The sequence below is a fragment of the Labrus bergylta genome, chromosome 10 (genome assembly GCF_963930695.1).
Source record: "Labrus bergylta chromosome 10, fLabBer1.1, whole genome shotgun sequence".
In the NCBI taxonomy this organism is placed as follows: Eukaryota; Metazoa; Chordata; class Actinopteri; order Labriformes; family Labridae; genus Labrus; species Labrus bergylta.
This window is the reverse complement of record NC_089204.1, coordinates 11,223,125-11,244,928: the sequence shown is the minus strand read 5'-3', so window position 1 is coordinate 11,244,928 and position 21,804 is coordinate 11,223,125. Positions and strand designations below refer to the sequence as shown.

The window sequence follows — 21,804 nt, the reverse complement described above, 5'->3', positions numbered from 1 at the left end:
TTCTGTGAGTGTTATATTCAGCCTTGCGTTGGCACATTTGTATTCCTCCACCAGGCTAGAGTTTGGCAGTGAGAGGGGCTCCATTCCCAGAAAGCCCTGTGCTGCTCAGGCATCTTTAAAGCCCAAGCCATAGCCCTACTTGTGCATTCACCATTCTCTCCAGTCAATTGACCATGAGTGACCTCTAAGATCAGGATAGCCATAGCAGCAACGGGCAGCAACGGGCCAAATGCAACGAAATTTCGTTCTTATCTGCACTGTAAAGTACAAGTTTGAATGACAATAAAGAAAGTCTAAGTCTAAGTCTAAGTTATGTCACACAAACATACCAAGGCTACATTGCAGCGGCAGAAGGTTTGAATCTGAAGTCGGTCCTTTGCTGCATGTCATCCCCCACACTCTCCTCCAAATATTTCATGTCTCTCTTCAGCTGTCATATCCAATATATGCCTTAAAAAAAGAAAGAATTATCTGTTTAAAATGTAAATTGTTTTTGGCATCCACTTGTGATGAATTTGAAAGGCCGGACGTTACAGCTGTAACACAAAATGTTTTGTCCTTGCTAATTTTCTTTTGGCACATGCAAATAACACAACAGTCCAGGAAAACAAGTATTGTAACTAAGTGTCATAGTTAATGATTATGAATATAACATTTTGTATATAAATGTGTTTGTCATTACTCCAACATGCAGCCTGCCATTGCCATCATTTTTTCTTACTCTGGTTTATTTTTTTATAACTCTATCATCTGAACTGTACCTTATTTTTTACGTTTCATTCTACAACAATGTGATGTGAATAAAGAACATTATATCTTAAGTGACATGGCATACATATTTATAAGATTTGTCACAATCATTGAGGAAAAAAAACACTGGACTGTACATTTATTTCCAATAGTGCAAATTAAATACCAGCCTTAAAACAGCAGATCTAACAATTTCTCTAGCAACTAGCTGTCTCAGAATGACTTTTATTTACAACTTATTTTAATCAGCATATTTTGAAAAGGAACTTTTGCCAACACTTCTATTAACATAATGAGAAATAAAGACCCACATGATGTACGTGTCAAGTGCAGAAGGGACAAAGGTATCCTTTTCCACCACAGTTTCTGGCATGCATTTGAGCCTGTATCCTGGAGACATTATTCATACAAGTACTACTGGTACTGGATCCAGAGCTGTTCATATATGGTTTATATCCTGCGTTAGAGGGAAATAACCTTTGTTTTCTTTCCGAGAAATACGATTTCTCTGGGTCAAAAAAGTTATTAACCTATCAAGAAAAAATGTTGGTATGCTGAGAAAATGAAAATCTTTCAGAAAGAATTACAAATACTACACGAGGTAATCAATCTCACTTTCGCAACATCTGAAGTCCGTTCATATGTCATAGATTGAGGACACACGAGCCAACATCAAGTAAGCACATGGGGATATTTTAGTAGCCCCCTCTGCAAATGAGTTGGACTCAGGGATGGATTATGTTTGCAGATACAGGATGTTGTCATACATTCTCCAGTAGAATTGGATGTTATCATTTTGTCCTTTTGTCCTGTATTCTTGTGCATACCTCTTTGATGAATACATACTCATGTGTGCGATAAGCGCTTGTTGAAATTACTGCATGGTTGTAAAAAAAAACAAAAAACATCAACAACAGGAAATGTTGCTAATTAACATTATGTTTAGCTTTTGGCTAAAGTTTGATTTGAGGCTACTACAGCATTATTAAACTTTTTATTAGTTATATGTGACATTTCCGGGAAATATGTGGTTAATTAAGTGCAGACTGCAGCAGCAGTGAGTATGTTTTTAATCAGAATCAGAATCAGAAATACGTTATGAATCCCAGGGGGGAAATTCAGTAGACAAAGACATGAACGAAGTACTTTTGTTGCCTTGAGTTGACTCACATAGATGGCAGAGGTTACAACATAATAATTGAGACATTGTTTACTCATTATTATATAAACATATCTAGGCTAGTTATCAGATCTCGTAGTGAAAACTTAAAAGAGCTTTAAAGAGGAGAAAGTCTAGAAGTCATTGGATGTGTTTCAGTCCATCTCAACAGAATTCATTTGATATTCTGTTACTTGAATCATTGACACGAGTGAAAATCCTTTTGAAATGATACACTAACATTCAGACCTTTATTCAAACAACGAACCAGTGTACTTGCACAGTTTAATTATGTTGACTTGATACAGAACCACTGCGATGATTATTTTCATTGTAATATAACAGTTAAACATTCAATACAGAATCCTGGGCATGAATGGGCTGCTCTTAGGGGGGCTGCACACTGGGAATGTGGAATTGTGGAACATGACCTCCTCCAGATGTTCAACAGGGATTTGTTTCAGTTCAGAGACAAGAGCATCAGTGAGGTCCATTACTGTTGTTGAGTGATGGGGTAAAAGGCTGAACAAAAACAATGCCCCTAAGTATAATGGTATACATAAGGCTGAAATTGAATTTCCACAGATCACACATTTTAAAGTTTCATGTTTCACTTTTAATTGTGTTCTCTTTAAAAGCTGCATGTTAGGTTTTTTAGTTTGTTGTCACACAGTGAAGATGCTATTCTGCACTTTTGCCTGGCAGAAAAAATTGAGAACCACTGTCTTAACATTTGGCTCATGTTTCTTGATTCTCTGTCCCATGTGTTTCATTTTAGTGGAGATAATAAAGACAGCATTGTTGCAGACATGCTCTCAGACGTTTTTTATAGTCGGCTTCAACTTCACACTGACTGACTGGTTTCTTTTACGAGGCCAAACCTCAATAGAATCAAATTGGATAAGGGGATTACCATACGTATGATGTTGGTGTCATTTTATGTCTTTACTGTTGTTAATAGTGACAGCATTGAATTCACAAGACAAATGGCACAGACACTTTGTCATCTGGCAGAGATTCATGTTTGTGTACTTTTATTCTTTGGGGATGTGTTGGTAGTAATAAAGGCTTTCAAATAATACAAGCAATTTGTTAACTTTTATTTCTTCCATAGCTGTAATCCACTCTTAACCTCTTCCCTTCTTCTTTTCATTCCCTGAATATTTAAGTGACAACCTTTTCAGGGACAGGTATTGGAAAATAGCTTTAGCTACAAATGCTGTGGTGCAGTGCATTGGAAAATTGTTGTTCACTGCACAATCTTTTTATAACTCTAAGAGCCTAAAGGAATAGTTCATGTTTTGTAAATGAATAATAATAAAAAGTTCACATTTCCCAAAAGAGTAATTCAATAGAAAAAACAACGCCTTCCTCTGGCAATGGTATAACATGTTACTCAGATAGCTATCTCATGATGACAAAGCAAATTTAAACAAGCTGGGTAACAACTTGTCACCTGGCGTTGTGTAACCCTTAAGGATTAACATTCTAGTTTCTCAGCCTGTTCAAATATGCTTTGTCATGATGTGATAGTATTGGAATAAAGGCTTGGCTGCCAATTTATTTGCCAGAGAACTTATTTGCTTTTTTGTCTCATTTCCTCTAAGATTTTTGGATTCCGCGCCAAAGACCAACTTTGCTACACTGTCTGTAATCAGACACTGGAATGCACAGAAGTAGAGATGAACAGAACACGAAAGAGTGAAGCAAAAAGTCTTGGTCTTTACTTGACAAAAATGAGGTCGTACACTTGATGGCAGTCCAACAAAGCAAACAAGTCAAATTAGAGCAAAGGCAAAAAGAAAAAAAAAGAAAAAAAAGAAAAATCAAAAGTTAACAAACACAATCTGGCAACTGAGGTGGGAAAGCAAAGGAGGGAGCTGACTGGCTTATGAGATAATTAGGAGCAGGTGAGGACAGGTCCTGGTAATCAAGGGACTGGTGAGCACATGGAGGCAGGAAGTGAAATGACAGGAGATCTTGGATTTCAAAATAAAACAAATACAACAGGAAAAGTACTTCACAAAATGAACTCATTGTTACACTTTTTCTATAGTTACACACAAGTCACACACGACTTGGACTCGAGTCAGACTCGCCAGGACCCCCCAAAAATGAAATCTATCATTTTCAGTGAACCTTCAAAACATCTTACAACCACATTTAGAAACAATTTAATACACAAGTAAGTATAAAGCTGCTTAGAAGAATGTTTTTGGGGTTTGTAGGGGCTGCAACGCTACACAGTGGGGTTTAGGTAATAGAGAACATTTAATCTAAGAGTGCTTATAATGCCACAACAGGAAGTATTTAATGTCATTATTTCCTTTCTTATCAGACAGATCTAACATTTCAAAATGGACGCGGCACAAGCAGCTGCACTCGTTTATTTCTTACTTTACAGCCGTGCTGCAGATTTACACATTACCATCTAACAAATCAAGACAATGAGAGGCCCTGATGGAGCCAGATGTTGTTGGCACATTTAGAAGTTGCATTTTTCTCCCACACATGTACACTGTGCTGTACAATAATTATGAGCTGAGTGTTTGGAAATGCTCATGTTACACAGGGGCATTTATCATGAGGGCTACCAAATGTGGCAGGAAACAGATCCAGAGGCTATTCAGGGCTGGAAGCCAGATGGAGGAAAAAACCTGTAGTGTTACAGTGCAGTCTGAAGCACTTCCTGCACAAATTAAAAATAAATCAGTGTGTCTGACTTTCTCTCTTACCCGTTTTTTTTTGTGTGTGGATCTTGTTCCCTCATGAATTAAATAGCAATTCAATGTTTCCTTTTTTTTCTGTTTCTGCTGCTAGGTGGCTATCGATAGCACCTCTTTTTTTCTCAGCTTTCTCAACATAATCCATCCAACCTCCCCCTACTCTCTCTCTCTCTCTCTCTCTCTCTCTCTCTTTTTCTCTCGACCCCTTTCTTTAGACATTTCCTTTGACTCTGGGGCCTCAGTGTCATCTCCTGCACACAGAAATCTCCATTCATCATTGTGTGAATAGAGGAACTATACATTCCACATACACTTAACTTCGACCGATCACACTCACAAACACACAATATTACATAAAGGAATCCGACATCATCTCAACACATGCAGCTCTATGGGGTCTCAGACAAAATACAACATTGTCACGCTTGGATTTGTCACGCTTTCTCTTCTTTTCTCTCATACTTTTTATGAATGAATACTCTTGGAAATCCTGCTGATCTGTTTGCTGACCAGCAATGGAAGAAGTTGCTAAAGCAACTAAAATGCAAAAGTAACAACAACAGCACCGTAGAGACACCTTTCTACTCTGCCAGGTGTGGTCTGTTGTCATGTCTTGTAAGTATGCTTATTATGTTAGTGACCTGAAAATAACTTTGAACTGCACTAACCTGTTTGAAAGCTGCTACATGAACAACATGGCAGCTGTGTTGGACTGTTTGAATGAATGTACGGTGACAGGCATGTGTTGAATATAGCTGAAAAGAAAACAATCAGCGTTATATATAATGTCAGGTAAGCTCAGTTTTTGATATTAAATTAATGTCTGAGTTGCAAAGTTTTTGTTTCATGGGTATGAATGTTGTGTTTGCTTTATCTAGCCTACAAAAGATAGAAAAACATAAATAGACAAATGATCCCTAGAAATGAGTCCATAAACTAAGCTGTAAACTAAGCTTTTCGATTGTGTATTTGGATTGGGATTTATGTGTTTTTTTGGACAATAAAAAACAATACTACTTCAGCCTACCAGAAAATACAACATGTTCAACTAACAGTACTGATCGCTATCATCTTTTCCCTTACTATTTCACAAAGTTTCATTCATATAGGCCTATTGTTTTACTGGTGCGAAGGTCCTCCATATTTAAGACCATTTATATACCGTCTAGGGTAGGGTATGGCAAGCCGTTCAGGAAATTAATATATTGAATGAAACTCTGAATATATTGAATGAAGTCTGAATATATTGAATGAAACTCTGACTATATTGAATGAAGTCTGAATATATTGAATGAAACTTTGAATATATTGAATGAAACTTTGAATATATTGAATGAAACTTTGAATATATTGAATGAACCTTTGAATATATTGAATGAAACTCTGAATATATTGAATGAACCTTTGAATATATTGAATGAAACTCTGAATATATTGAATGAAGTCTGAATATAGTGAATGAAACTTTGAATATATTGAATGAAACTCTGAATATATTGAACAAAGTCTGAATATAGTGAATGAAACTTTGAATATATTGAATGAAACTTTGAATATATTGAATGAAACTTTGAATATATTGAACAAAGTCTGAATATAGTGAATGAAACTTTGAATATATTGAATGAAACTTTGAATATATTGAACAAAGTCTGAATATATTGAATGAAACTTTGAATATATTGAATGAAACTCTGAATATATTGAATGAAACTTTGAATATATTGAATGAAGTCTGAATATATTGAATGAAACTCTGAATATATTGAATGAAACTTTGAATATATTGAATGAAGTCTGAATATAGTGAATGAAACTTTGAATATATTGAATGAAACTTTGAATATATTGAACAAAGTCTGAATATATTGAATGAAACTTTGAATATATTGAATGAAGTCTGAATATATTGAATGAAACTTTGAATATATTGAATGAAACTCTGAATATATTGAATGAAACTTTGAATATATTGAATGAAACTTTGAATATATTGAATTAAACTTTGAATATATTGAATGAAACTTTGAATATTATTCAAATTCAATATATTAATTTCCTGAACGGCTTGCCATAAAGGGACTTTTGCAGTAAATATGAAAAAAAAGAAAAACACGATCTCAATAACAAGTGGATCGTCTGGCTAAAATGTGGTGCACAGTGTTATACAGATCTGTGGACTGACGCATGCGCAGCGCAGCCGTGTAGAAGAGGCTTATGGGTACAGGAAGTCCAAAATGGCGATGGACGGAATCATGTCCACGTCTTCGGGTCTATCTTACCACAATGCCGGTGACTTTTACCCCAGAAAGTTCGGCACGAAGCCCGACGTGGTGCCGTCAGGGGTGACCGAGAGGAAAGTGGGTCCGCTGGATAAACCTGACATGGTGTCAGTTGATGTCATTAACATCAATGATTCAGGTTTGTTATGCTAACAGCTAACAGCTAACTACACGTAATCAAACAGGCGGCTAACAGCTGACTCTGAGGTGGAGCTGAGCTTTTTCATCTGATTCAGTTTTTTGGTTGTTTACAGCGACAGTGTTAGTGGTTGTAGTCGTCAGTGTTTTGTTTAGAGGGCTGTCTTTGTGGCCAGTGTATCTCGTTTGTGAGTAGCTAATCCTGTTAGCATTTAGCCTCCTGTCAGGAACATTAAAAACTACAAAACATTCACAATCATTTATCACCAGATTTTATTACTTGAATTCTGTTTGTATGCAGTCCTTTTTTTTTTTTTTAATTCAAACTTATAGTGAAGACTTGATGCCTTGATGGGTCATCAGAGAAAATGATTCTGCAGCATTATTTCATTAAAACAATATAAAAGCCCCTCACTCTCTCACCTCTCCATTAATGGTCTGTAGGTCTTGTTGGTGCATGATTTGATTTAGAGGCTGTGTTTGAGAAGCTTGGCTGAGAGGGTAAACCAGAATGTGCCCTGTGGAATTAATAAAGTATGTAAAACTAAAAAAATATCTATAAATTCAATTCAATTTCCACATAAAAGTTGAAGATAATGATGATTCAACATTTTCCGGTGTTGTTTATGGGAAATCTTTTACTTACAAACAGAACTTGAAAACAGACTTACCTGCCAGACTTTAGGATGTGAAAATGTTTTCTTTGAAAAACAGATTGTGCTCGGGTAGGCAAAGTGTTGAGTGAGCCACGTCACAGTGATTTTATTTCTTTTCCTGTTTGACACTCTTTTTAAGTAAATCCTGGCCAGTTCATATGCAGAAACTTATCCACCAACATTGGGTACCCCTGCTGTGCAAATCAGTTTCTTATGTCCACAGCCTTTTCTTTAAAATCTTCTATAGAATGAGAGCTAAAAATGTCTAATAGATAAAATGTCTCCTTTTTTAAGGAGAATTTGGTTAAAACTTGAAGTCAGGGTGTTTTTGTTAGTGTCCTTCCGGTACAGTGTACTGATAATAGAGCTGTTGTCATTTGTAACCTGCATGTCCTTAAAACACATCGTGTCATAGCTGAAGTTTATATGTAAACTCAAAAGTATTATCAAAACTGTTTTTAAAAAATAGACAAAATCGTGTCAATCTTCAGAATTTCCATGATAAATACAGAAAATGAACCAATAAATCTGGACCATTTTATGATCTTTGACAAGTGTGTATTCTAAGCTTGATTAAAAACAGAAGAAACAACAACGTAAGCATAATAAGGTGCACATATAGTGTCAATTCTTGTACCCGAAACTTACATCTAAAACAAAACTAAATCAGCTATATTTCACAAGAAATTTAGCCAGATCGAGAATCAGTTGAATGGTTGATTGGATGAGCTGTCGAGGTCTTCTAAATAAAATCCTAAAGCCTCTAACCTGTCATAATAAAGTTTATCTTTATCTTCATGGGGTATGTTTGTGTTGAGGCTTGTGATGTCCAGAGTCAAAAGGGTATTATCAGACAAATCATTAAGGCTTGTTAAAAAAAAAAGTAAAAACTTAGACAGTGGAGAGCAGAGGGAGTCTGTCTGTGCCACTGTCGGGCGACCTGGAGGGTTGGTGAGACATAGATGTTCTTTTTGAATGTCATTATTCCTGACAGAATGGTTGGACTAATCTCAAGAATAAAACCAGATTTATTTTTGTGTAAAGCAAAAAAAAACAAAAAAAAAAAACACCACCTTTTATCATCTGTACTTACATTGAAATTTAAAGTCGAAATCAGTCAGTCTGTCAGACTTCCAGGAATTTAGTATACTGTCTTTTTTTCCCCACCAGGTTGTGTTTTGTTGTTACTACGGTTTAACAATGGCCTCTGTTTTCTCCCACAGATGTCAACTTGCACAGGAAGAAGCATGAACATGACACATACGTCTTGGTGAGTGTCTCTGGTGTTTTTGTTTTAGTGTTGATCACTGTCTTTCAGTGAAAACCAAAACCTCACCACTCTATCAGTGCACTCCAGTAATGTTGTTCTTTTTATGTTTATTTCTTTGCAATGATTGGTCTACAGAGAGCAAACTCAGACAGGACTTAAACTGGAGAAGGCTTACAGCAGGGTATACTACTGTGTTTTTACAGTGACAGTGATTTATGTAGTTTAAAGCCATGAAGGCTGTCATTATGCAGGCAATGTTTTTTAAGTGTACCCACCCAAACAACACTTGCATTTTGCTGCCCCAGTTAATGATGTGACATATAACATACAGCCAGGCAGCAGCATTACTTTATTAACTATAACAAAAACCTTTTATCTTCTGTTATAAAACCGTTTTTCTAATGCCATGCTTGAAGAGTAGAGACCTACTCATTTTGTCCCCAATTATTGGTAGCTGTAAGTCAGCTGCTGTTATCCTCTAATTGCCAGTAGGTCCAACACGTAACACTTTCTCAACATGACCTTTCTGCTCCCAATTTTCCTTGACATCCCTCAGCTCTGTTACTACCTCGGCTACCTATAAAAGCGTGAAACCCTTTCCCCAGCATCCTTATCTGCATAATGCATATCCTTTTTTTAAATGGAAAATGACTCAATTAAAATGTCGTTCTTTAGATTCGCCTGATGTAAAGTCAAACCAGAGTTGAAATAAGAAGGATGTAAATGGTTGATAGCGTTGGAATGCTTTAACTTGAAATCTTTAGGGACATCATAAAAGCGATGAAGTGCTTTTAAAAGTTTGCTTTGATAAGATAACTTTCATGCGACCCCTTTCCCCTCCTCTGTTGTAAAGCATCTTTAAAGAAAAAAAAGTCAAATCTGTCGATATGTTCCAGTGTTGCTTATGTTGTTCCGATGTTATCGTCCTCATGCAAAGTTCTTACAGTACGTACTATCCGTGCTGTATACTGTTAGTACCTACTATTCAGTATGCACACACAGTAGGCAGATATTTGTTCCTACTTCATGTGATTCATTCAGTATGGAAGTGACGTCATTTATGTTTCCCGAACCGGCCGCATTCACCCGTTTTTTTAAGAGTAATGCGCATATACAGTCAGGTAAACAAAAAACAATATCACAATGTAAATCAAGTAAAAAACCAATTAAATAACTAAATAACATACAGTACATAAAGAAAAGTACAAATGAAAGACAGTAATATACAGAATATAAAGTAAACAAATAAAGACGCATTTAAATAGTTAAAACATTATTTAAATAGAGGGGGGAAAGGTTTTATAATAATGCAGATATTTGTTATATTTTCTGTTGTTAATTAAAAGTAGTTATTTCAGTCGAGACTTTAACTCTAGATTAAAAATGTATTCAATTAATCCACGCTCGTTTGTTTTGATTTGGAGGCGGACGTGAAGTGACGATATACCTTTAATTTCGCACAACATTGTGGGTGGTAAAATACAATGAATTTCCTGAAAGCACGCATCCGATCCATACTGCATGAAACCCGGAAGTTAGTATCCATACTGAAATGTTCAGTATACTGAGGTGGACCCAAAAAATGCCTACTGAATGACCACGAAAGTTCAGTATACTGAAACTACCTACTGAAAAGTACGCACTGCATACTAACTGTGGGTATTCGGAAAGGGCCCCGGTTTTGCAGAAAAATCCTCTGAAGGGTCATGTTGTTATTCACTCACCTACCACTGGATGTCAGTGTGGGTCACAATTTGCCTCCAATTCTTCTTCACGGTCACTGTCCTGATGAAACTGACTGTACTCACATTCATCTTAATGTCATTTCTGGAAACTAGACATTACTGAAGCTAGATTTTATTTTGCTGCATACTCTTTTCTGAATCAGAATGTGTAATTTTCTTTCATTACTTAGACGTTAGTTTTGATGTTTTTGATGTCTTTAAATTTGCAGGGAACCATTCATCCATTCAGGAAGACGCACAGATCCATCTTTGGGAAACTTGTGCAGGAATTGAGACTGGTCTCCTCAGATAGACGGGTAAGTGCTTTTAGAAATAACTAAATTAACCAAACCTCATTGTGTTGGTTTCACCGAGTAGATAGAGAGTCCTTGCTTTATAATCCCATTCTTCTTTAGGCTGTATGGATCCTGTTTCTCCTGCACAGCCTAACCCAAACACCTCCAGTAATCCTGTTTGTCTAGCAGGTCACCATGTTCCAGTGAAAGCCTCACAGTTAAACACCATCAGACACAAGCTGAAGGCTTGTTCGCTTTGGCTGACCTGTTATAACGGGGAGTTTTAACCTGCGATCTTACTTTCTGTATAGTTCAGGTTTGTCTGCTCAGGCTGTTAAGAGTTTCTTATGCACTGATAGTATGAGCTTTAATATGTTGTTTCAGCCTTTTTTATCTGATGAACAGATAAGTTAATGAACAGTTGTATCGCTCTACAAAAGTTAACACGTGTTTCTGGTCAGACATCAGCGAGGTTCATCTTGGATTCATGTCAGATAAAATATCTTTAAATAAAAGTCATTGCTTTTGTAACATGATAAAATACCTAAACTGAAAGTTTTGGACCCAGCTTTGAAAGTTTGACCAAACGCTCTTCTTTGTTGTACCTCAGTTAATAACTTAATTGTTCCTCGTGTGTAGTAGGAGTGTAATGAGCCATCAATCGGGATCAAATGAAAATCCAATCCAACTTATGGAAAGTCAAAACATCAATCTACATTCCCATCTTTAAGATACGCCTATTTTTGTTTCAGAGTTTCCTCCTAAACTGCGTGTTATCCTGAACTTTCAAACAATGAACACCTGCATCATTACTGGAAGCATGAGTGAAACTTTTTCTGCAGCTGGACTTCATTTAAACATGGAAAATGTGACTGCAGTTTCTTAACATCCGTATGAACCTTCTTTTACAGTTTCTGTTCACTAAAGAATACAGTGACACTAGATGTAGTTTTGACCAGTGGAATTTACTACTATGCTAATCTGCTACACTAGTAGTATCTTTTTTAAATGATTTGAGGCAGTATGATTCATGCTTGATTGCATAGAATGCAAGTCTGTATTTTAATTTGTTCTTTTCTTGATGTTTCGGCAACGGGGACTCTTGATTTTATTTCAAGTCCGGCCAAGATCAGTGCCGACAAGTGTCTGAACTGTACGTGCATCGTCTTATCCATAACCATTACTGTCACCAACCAGTGTTTTTTTTATTCTTATTATAATTATTTTTTAAGTTATAATGACTTTGAATAATAATGTTGGAGATCGTTGTCATTTATTTGAACAGGGATGAGCTTAACTTACATTGAGAGTCAACAGATGTTCATTAAAGATGTTTGTTAATTTCAGATGTTGACATTTTTTGCCTGCTTATAGACAACAAAGGAAAGTCTCTCTTTAAAAATGACTTGTACAAAGTATTTTTATTATTCAACCCAACATTCCTCATGGCTCACTTATTCAACCACACATAGAGACTATAGGCTTATAAGACTATACATGCATGAAAAAGGTAAATGTAAAGGAATCTTTCGTGGGTTTTTTTTTTTAAATCTTTTTTTTGTCCTAGCTTGGTGTTAATCCCTCTCAGCCTTGGTTTGTCTTAGTCTGGATACACTTTAGTTTTTTTTAGAGTTTAGAGTTAGTCTTTTGTGGGTCTTTCTTGACAACAAGACCACTCTTATCATGAACGAAATGGAGTAATCCAGATGTGTCTTTATTCTGTGTTATCTCGAGATGAATCTTTGGTTTCTTGCCTCCTCGGTCATGCTGGGTCAGGCCTAAGTAATATTCAGTTACATGTAAATAACACAGCTTTGTAACAACAGTCCATTTGTAAAGGTGAGCATGTTAACCTTGCTTGTTTAGCAATTAGTGGGTGGTCTGTTGGGGTCCCTCCCACCTTTAATGCAGTACCGCTGGATCAAATGCGTGCAGAGGAACTTCTATAGCTGCAGGCTATGATCCGCCTGATAAATATAAATTAAATATTACACCTCAGAAAAACCACTGTGCATGCGTGTGTGTGCGCGTCAGCGTTATTATACCATAATCCACTTTGACCTAACGCTGGCAGGGGGTCTTGCCTTGCCAAAGAGCCTTGGATTGGATTACACGGTGTTGTACAAGGCTTAGGGGCCAAACATAGTTCAAACGGGCGAAAGTTGAGATGTTCTTCCTCAGCACGCCGTCGCTCTTGTCTCCTTTGTGTCTGGAATAAGTCCTAGTCGATTCCAGGTACTGAGTGACTGAAGGAGGATTTTGTGCTGAAATCTTTTGAATAGAAACCGTATTTGATTCATCAGATGATGTGTCTTTAAGACCTTTTGATAAGAAACTGTGTGTGATGTTATCCACATGAATCATTCTTCATAACCTTCCCAACATATGACAGACAGTTCCTTCTACATCTATATATTCTATATAGTAGATCCTGAAGTGTGGTTTAATTCATAAATAGACTTTGGATCCATGAACCCAGAATCGTTTTGAATCGAAAATCGCTTCTGAATCGAATTGTGACCCCAAGAATCAAAATCGAATCATTAGACACCCAAAGATGTGTGAACATATCATTTTAAGAATATCATATCAGTATGTTGCCCTACAATATTTTCTGCATGAACTATCTTTTATTTAAGTTCCAGCCGTGTTTTCTACTAGTTAGGTCTTAGCAGGACTCTTAGGTCTGCAGTTTGGGTGCCAGGTACCCAAACAGGTATTGTGCGTTATGTTAGGTAAAGTTCTTCTCTTGTGAATGAGTTCCACTGATTTCTAATAATCAGACTGTTGTGTAGAAGAGAAAGTCTTGCTAAAAGAGATAACGACAAATGTTGTAGGGTGGTTCCAAATGACTGAAACAGGAAAACTATTAGACTAATAAACCTGTTGATAAAATCTCTGTTTTCTCTGCAGATAAAACCTCAATGCTCCTATTTCCCCAAAACATGTCCATGAAAATGAAAGACATTAGGGTATTAATTATAACTCTGTTTAAAGTCCCTCTCTAGTCGGAGATTTTGACTTGCCTGAGGTTTTTTTTTGAGAATGAGGACGTGTTTGAAAGTTTCATGCCACCCGTACCATGGCAGCTTGACTGCTACTGGCCACAGAAGTCACTCTACCGCATAGACTGTTTACACAAGCTGCATAATGTGAATGCAAATGGCCCAGTTTTTCACCCCAACCTTATCTGGACTTTTGCCTTGAGTAGAATTCCCGCTATAAGTTGGGGTGAGCCGATGTGTGAACAGCAGCATACCACCTCATTTATAGAATAATGCTGAGTAAACAACTACATATAGAGCTAGAAACTTTCCTTGAAGAATGTCTTCTTTAGTCATTCAGACTCTTAATCAAAAATGAGACACCATATCTGTTGTGCAGTGCATGTTTATATTACTTTAGTTCATCAGACACTCTTGCAGTAACATAATGTTCAGATGAAAGTGGAGACATCAGGCCGTCAGCAGAGGAAAGACATGACTGCAGGACAGGAAACCGAGAGGCGTCATCTTGTTGCAGCGAGATGACGGAGTTAGAAAACTCTTCTGTCCCCCGTTAACAGGCAGATGCCGCCGTCACCACCACCACAGCCCAGATTCATTATGTAAGTAGATGTTTATTTTGAGAGGGGAACACAGCTGCCCTGGAGACACATAGTTCTGGCAGCTATGATCCAAGCAGACAAAGAATGGGAGAGGACGTTTTTTTTTTTTGTGTGTGTTCTCTCTGCTGCTGGAAGTACATCCTGGCAGGAGGCAGCGGCGGCATGCTGCAGGTTTTAATTTTTTGCAGTCTAAAACTCCCACAAATCCCCCGGCACACACTCCCGCCCTGTCAGGATGACAATGACCTCCCCTTCCTGCTCCGCCTCTCTTCTTCAGAGGCTAAAACGAGTCATGTATTTACTCACCACCATGACACACATTTGCGTGACGCTGCCCGATGATGCCACAGCGTACCACGGCGCTCAGCGATGATGTAATCTGTCCTGGCATCAGCAGGGGCTCCTTATTTATTACAGTACCTGGTGACTGAGCCTCTGTACGGGCACTGCAGCTCTGTCACTTTGATGTCACATGTAACCTCAATATGTTGGCTCACAGTGACGCCGCCGGACAGCCGGACGTGGCCGCTGACGGACAGACGGGGGCAGCAGAGCGTCAAGGATTTAACAACGTGCATTCTCCTCCGGGCGCTCTGTGTACGTGAAGGGGGGTGGGGAATGTTTTGGGCAGAGCGCCGTCTCTCTGTTTGCACACACAAGACGCGTGCACGCTTGTAAGCACGCACACACATCCACACGTGTGTGTGCACAAACACACACACACACACGCACACACTTTGGGTCTCCCATGCCTGTCGTTGGCTAGTGCTGTCACCAGACGCCCCAGTGCTGTCATAACACAGCACACCACAGTAATTGTAGATTTCACAGCACTCTGCGCTCCCCACCATGGCATATGACTCCAACACGAAGTGACAGGGCCGGACACGCGCACGCACGCACGCACGCTGGCACGCACGCACGCACACACACGTGTTCATGTTCCCTTGTTCCTTTCCTTGCCTCTGCGCCATCTGACACACACAGACTCACTCTGTCTTTCTGCTTTGAGGGCAGGTTTAAACTCATGGTCGTATTTTTTTTCTTCATTGAAGATTCTGCTATATGTACATCGTGGCTGATGGAGTAAGAGCAGTGTTGAAACGTATAGAGCAAATTTCTTCAACACTATGAACAGCATTGGTTTATGTCACGTCTGCTCTTGTTTTCATGACATTTCTTGACCATCTGCTTATCTCAGAAGCAAAGTAAAGGAGGATTGTAAACCTCAAAGGAAGCCTCTCATGGTGGATCTCAAAACCAAGGACAGCAGTTTACGACATTTACTGTCTTTAATACCTTCAGTGTATGTTTGTTTTAATCATGAGCACACACTTATTGACACCAAACAGTTTAAGTTGCCTTAAGATGAGCAAAGTTTAAAAACAGAGCAACATTACAATAACATCCAAAAAAACTCCCTAGATAGCAACTTTTTTTTGCTATTAGTCAAACAACTGACAAAACAACAAATGCATACTGTACATGTGCAACACAAATGATACATCAGTGACACAGCCCATTGATGCAGCCAATAGGGAGCCTGTTCAATTTGGTCTCTCTCAACTGTACTGTAGTAGGAATATTCAAAAGTATCTGAAAGGCTTGGCACACAGTGGGTTAACTCGATGAGCCAACACAAACAGTATAGACTATAACACATGAGTAACTGATTACGATGAAGCCTCTTGTGTAGATTGTGACTGCTGTTCATTCTCTAGAGTCCATTTAGACATCAATTAAAGCTAAATTCTTATCCGATGATAGCCAATGAGTTCTTGGAGAGCATAACTTATGCATTCTTCTTCCTCTGCTCTCCACATGGACTGTCTTTCTGTAGACAGCCAAATGTTTTTGGTCAAATAAATAATTGGGCTAAAGTCAAACGATGCACCAGACCACAACAATGTTGTCCTGCTGTATGTTGACTGTCACTCTGCATGCTCCGCATGTGTTGCATTAAATCAGTGAATAATTAAGGTGGAAGCAACCTGTTGTACTGATTTAACAGCTTTATGAGTAATTAGGCAAGGCACAGCCAAATCAAGGTATATTTGATAGTACAGTTTTAGTTTTGTTCGTACAATGTTTTTCCATGACCTACATTTTTGATAAATCTTTAACATAATAAATGTATGCAGTGAGTTCATTTCCAGAACATCCAGAAAATCATGAATCTGATTTAACCCTGTATGTTAGTGTTCTTTTTTCAGCTTAATATTTCATATTTTGGCTACTTTACATCTCCTTCTTGGTTAATGGATTTGTAGATTTAAGTTAATAATTTGATAGGAATGTGCAGGGTCTGGAGTGGCAGTAGCTCAGTCCGTAGGGACTTGTGTTGGGAACCGGAGGGTCCCTGGTTCAGGTCCCGATGCGGACCATGATATGGCATTTGGTCTGGTAGCTGGAGAGGTGCAAGGTCGCCTCCTGAGCACTGCCTAGGCGCCCCTGTGCGCTCCCTGCATAGCAGTGTGCAGCAGTCCCACTCTGACATCTCTCCACTAATGCATGTCCACAGGTCCTGTTTGTGCATGTGTGTGATTCGGGCCTATGTGTGTGAGAAGCATGTCTCTCAATAAAAGTGAGAGTGTAAAACCAAGATTTCCTTCAGGGATGAATAAAGTATATACAATTATTAAATTTTGCTTTTTCTCAGTACAAAGTCTGTTTTCTATTCCTGCATTCTCTGAATGCAACTTTCCCCCCTGAGCTCTAGGAACTACACTGTGCCAGACCCCCCCGGCCTGTTCGATGGCCACGTCTGTTCCATGTATTTGAAACACAAGAAAATCACTTTCCCCCCTGAGCTGGTGTTTCTGGGATTCAGAGCGTGTGAACGAGTTTGGCAGCACGGCCAGACCCCACTTACTTTGAGAATTCACCCAAATACTAAACACAGCAGGTCAACCCCAGGGCAAGAAACTCACTGTACATCAGCAGCACTGAGTGGGTTTGTAGGTTTAGATTGAGATAAGAGGACAGCTGGTCACCTGCCAGAGAGTCGGCTACAGAACCTGACTGACAGCCGGGGAAACCCTGTTCACAGAACTCAGCCTGTGAACACAGTTACACAAAACCTCTTTGGCTCTGAAGGAGCTTTGTGTCATCACAGTTTTATGAGGAGTTTTAAAGAAGATTTAAGTACAGCCTAAGGTTTTTTGTTTTTTTCAAACACCTTTTTCTACTTTAACCAATCACATGCCTATTTGTGGAAAGTGTCGGGTGCATTATTTGAAGTTTGGCAGACTTTGTTTTTACTTTCGTAAATGATTTAGTAACACATTTTTGATATTTCTTGACTGATACTTAACTTTTAATGACCATCAGTGATGTTTTCAGCTGTCAGGATTTTTTTTATCCAAAAAATAGAACAAATACATAAAGTGTTTCTCCCATCACTCTGTGTGTTTAATGAATGACCCTGATGGTGACCAGAGCCAGAGGTTGAGCCACTCTGCTTCTTAGATTCTTGTTCTTTAACAGTTATTTTGTTTGTTTGTTGTCGTTTTCAGTCGTGGAGGATCCTGCTGTTTGGGGCTCTCAACCTGCTGTGCACCGGCTGTCTGCTGATGTGGTGCAGCTCTACCAACAGCATGGGTGAGCACACACACAAAACACTGTCAAAAAAACACACATAACACAAACACAAGGGACAGAGGAGATGCAGAAAGACACATGCAAACTTACACACAAAGATGTACACAAACTGACAGAGAAACACACAAAGAAAAAAAACACTTTGAGATGTGGACAGAGACACTAACAGGCAGAGATACCTGTCTACACACAGTAAACTCTGATTGACAGCTACACACTCGCACAAATGCACACAGGAGCGTGTGTGTGTGGTGCTGCAACTACATTCACACACAATAAACAAGTCTTTAAATGTGTGTTAGCAGGGTCATCTCTCCGGAGGGGTGCAGACTGATCCTGCTACTAACGCTGCAGATGTGTTTTGTTTGTGTCTGTGTGTATACAGCATGTGTGTACACGATGGGGGGGGGGGTCACCTCAGTTAAAATATGGCACTTTAAAGGGCATGTTGTAGAAACAGAATCTTGCACAGCTTCTGTTTTCACCCTCTGGTGCTACAAACACAGAGAACACATCGTCACGGTGACGTGTGTTGTTTTTTTCCACCGTCATGCAAATAAGATTTTAAACAATTTGTTTAAAACACAATTATGATTCACAAAAAAATCGTATTTTTGTAGTTTTTTTCACATCTTATGACGTTGAACTCAACATCAATAGGAATCAACTATTTAAAGTCAGGCGGCTTAGGACCAGATTTGGGAAGAATGGGGACACGCCAGACAAAAGCACCACATATCTTTCACATACTCTCCATCACCATAACTTTTCATCAAGATGGCGGTTCCAAGATGTTGACCATGTAAAATCTATAAGTGCCTATATATTTTCCAAGTCACTTCTTGGAGGATATTTGCCTTAAATCAATGATACATGTAGTAGTAAATTACATGCACAGAGGATTGGAAGTAGGGGAAATGGAGGATCTTTGTTCCCCTGCCTACGCTACACACAGGTTGCTAGGCTGCAGGTTGGATAGTTTTAAAATCACTCAACAAGTTGGTGCACACAGTTGTCCTGTAGAATCAGGAATTATGACTGACATTTTAAAATGTAATTGAGAATACAGTTTAATGAAATAAAAAAATAGACTTATTGGATTAAGATAACACTTTGATATAGATCTTTCCAAAACGATTAAAATGAAATCAGGTTTTAACTTTACAGAATTCGTTCTGTTGACTTTTTCCATGTGCACTAACATGCTTACGCAATAGATTATTGTTAAAGTGCACTGTATTGATTAGGGCCCGACTGATGTGGGATTTTGGGGCCTATTCCGATATCAGTGTTGGGGAGAAAAAAAAATAAAACTGATACTGATATATCGATGGATATCTTTCTTAGATATATGTTCAATCTGTAGAGCGAGATATAGATATATACACATTTATTGTGTTGATCCCTCAAATGCAGTTATCAAACACTTGTGGAAAAGATATAAAGTATAATAAAGACAAGATGGTCACTCAACTTTAAAGTAACTGTGCATGTACGTGCATCACTGCTCGACACTCTGGAGGTTGATTCATTTCATTTATTATACAGGAAAGTTTAAAAGTAACATTAAGTTACAGTTTAACGGGCCTGACTCAGTTTAAAAAAACTGGTTTCCAGCAGGTTCCTGTTCTGCAGAACATGAAACATAAACCACAGTCATGACACATCAAGACAAACACATTTACAGGACATTAGCATGGGCTAGGCAGATACAGACAAATAGAAACAAACAGTACAGATACTGCGAACAATACTTGAACAATACATGAACAATTAATGAGTGCAGGTGTAAGTGTGGAGAAGGTGTCGTTTGTATGTATTTTTGAAATATGAGGTAGATGGTAAAGTTCTAATGTGATGGGGAATGTCATTCCAAATTTTGGTGTATGTATAAAAGAAGGACTTCCGACCATAGTTGTTTTTGTATGCAGGGATTGGGATGAGTGCCTGTGAGACTGACTTAGTGAGGCACACTTGTCTCATATTATGTGTCGGTAGAAGTGCAGCGAGTGTTGGTGAAGTGTTGCTTTTAATCTGAAAATAGTATGTAATAACGTGGCTGTGTATGTCATTCAGGAAAGTCAAGGCGTTGGAGCTTGTGAGTGCAGAGCAATGGTGTGACCACTTTGGGAGGTTACTATGGATCTTAAGAGCTCGATAGTACAGCCGTGCTATTGGTTCAGTAATCTCCTTAGTGGTAAGTGACCAGATTGGAAGACAATTGATGATGCTTGTTGTAACCATAGCACATTATGCAGGTAAAAAGAGAACTGCTAGTGTAATACAATAAAACTCAATTTAAATGGTGAATAAATCTAGTCATATCAGCACATATCTACGATGAAATTGGCTGATAACGATAGTCACTGGCTACGCTAATATTGGCCGATATTTTCAGCTGGCCGATTAATCAGTCGGGCTCTAGTATTGATCAACTACTAGATTATCTTGGATTAACATAAATATTTAAAGAGCCAAGTCAAGTTGGATGGTCATCACTTTGTTGACTCAGGGTCCTGCTTTAGAAAATGTAGCTCTGCTCTGGATTCATTAAGTACTGAGGGTTTTGGATTAAAGAATACATGCATGAAATATTAGTTGTCAGCAGCTTTCATAAATCTCAGTGTGTGGTAACTGTGAGAGTGTGTTTGTGTTGTCTCACTGGCTGTGTGAGCTGAGCAGAAGCACTTATAAACATTTGTCTGCTCTGGTTGAGCTATCCACTGGCCTCACTCTGGATGTTGTGACAAGCTCATATCGAGGAGGCTAAAACACACACACACACACACACACACACACACACACACACACACACACTCATGTTCCCTTTTCCCTGTCTCTTGTTTTCATCATTTTATTGTTTTTGGTGGTTTTTGTCTTATTTTAAAGCACTTTGTAACTTTGGGTTTAAAGAGGTGCTATATAAATACAGTTTGTTATTATTATGAATTACATTTTTATCCAAAGCTTCATGCAGGGTGCTGCTCGCAGGGGAACTTGACTAGGAGAACTCTGCAGGTTTGTAGTTCAAGGTGGAGGTAAACAAAGAAGGTACTTATTCGGGATGTACAGTATGAATTTTATTGAGCCGATAACCAATCACTCTGTTATTAAGAGACATGCTTCTCATAACCTGAAATACACGAGCAGCACAAACAAGACCTATGGACATGCATTAGTGGAGAGATGTCAGAGTGGGGCTGCTCACAGGGAGCGCTCCTGAGCAGGAGGAGGTTCGGTGCCTTGCTTAAGGGCATTGGCAGTACTTTGGAAGTGACCTGGCATCTCTCCAGCAACCAGACTCTGATCTGTGCGGGGACCTGAACTGACAACACTCATATACTGTACTTTCAGACTGAGTAGTTTGCGATGATAAAGAGTAATGTTTGTGATCAGGTGTCTTCGAGTGAAGGCTTAAAGGCCATTTAGTTTTTGTAAAATATATGTAAGCAGGTTCAAGTGCTTCCTGACTCTCTGCATGTACCTCTTTTATAAAACACCTGCATATGATTGTGCGATGAGACCGCTTTGTATCGAGAAGCAGTGTTTATGGTCAGCGAGGCTCGTGTCTGCCACCAACATGAAATCCTCTCAGG

At 38.5% G+C, this 21,804-nt stretch overlaps 1 protein-coding gene across 1 annotated transcript in view; it reads left to right on the top strand.

The window, feature by feature from the left end:
• Positions 1 to 6,855: 6,855 nt before the first annotated feature.
• Positions 6,856 to 21,804, top strand: part of slc30a6 (solute carrier family 30 member 6) — a 63,024-nt gene continuing 48,075 nt past the window's right edge. Inside the window, exons 1-4 of the mRNA XM_020626883.2 lie at positions 6,856 to 7,056; positions 8,935 to 8,981; positions 10,936 to 11,022; positions 18,124 to 18,208. Coding sequence (XP_020482539.2) covers positions 6,873 to 7,056; positions 8,935 to 8,981; positions 10,936 to 11,022; positions 18,124 to 18,208 — 403 coding nt within the window. The 5' untranslated portion in view covers positions 6,856 to 6,872. The remainder of the gene's footprint in view (positions 7,057 to 8,934; positions 8,982 to 10,935; positions 11,023 to 18,123; positions 18,209 to 21,804) is intronic.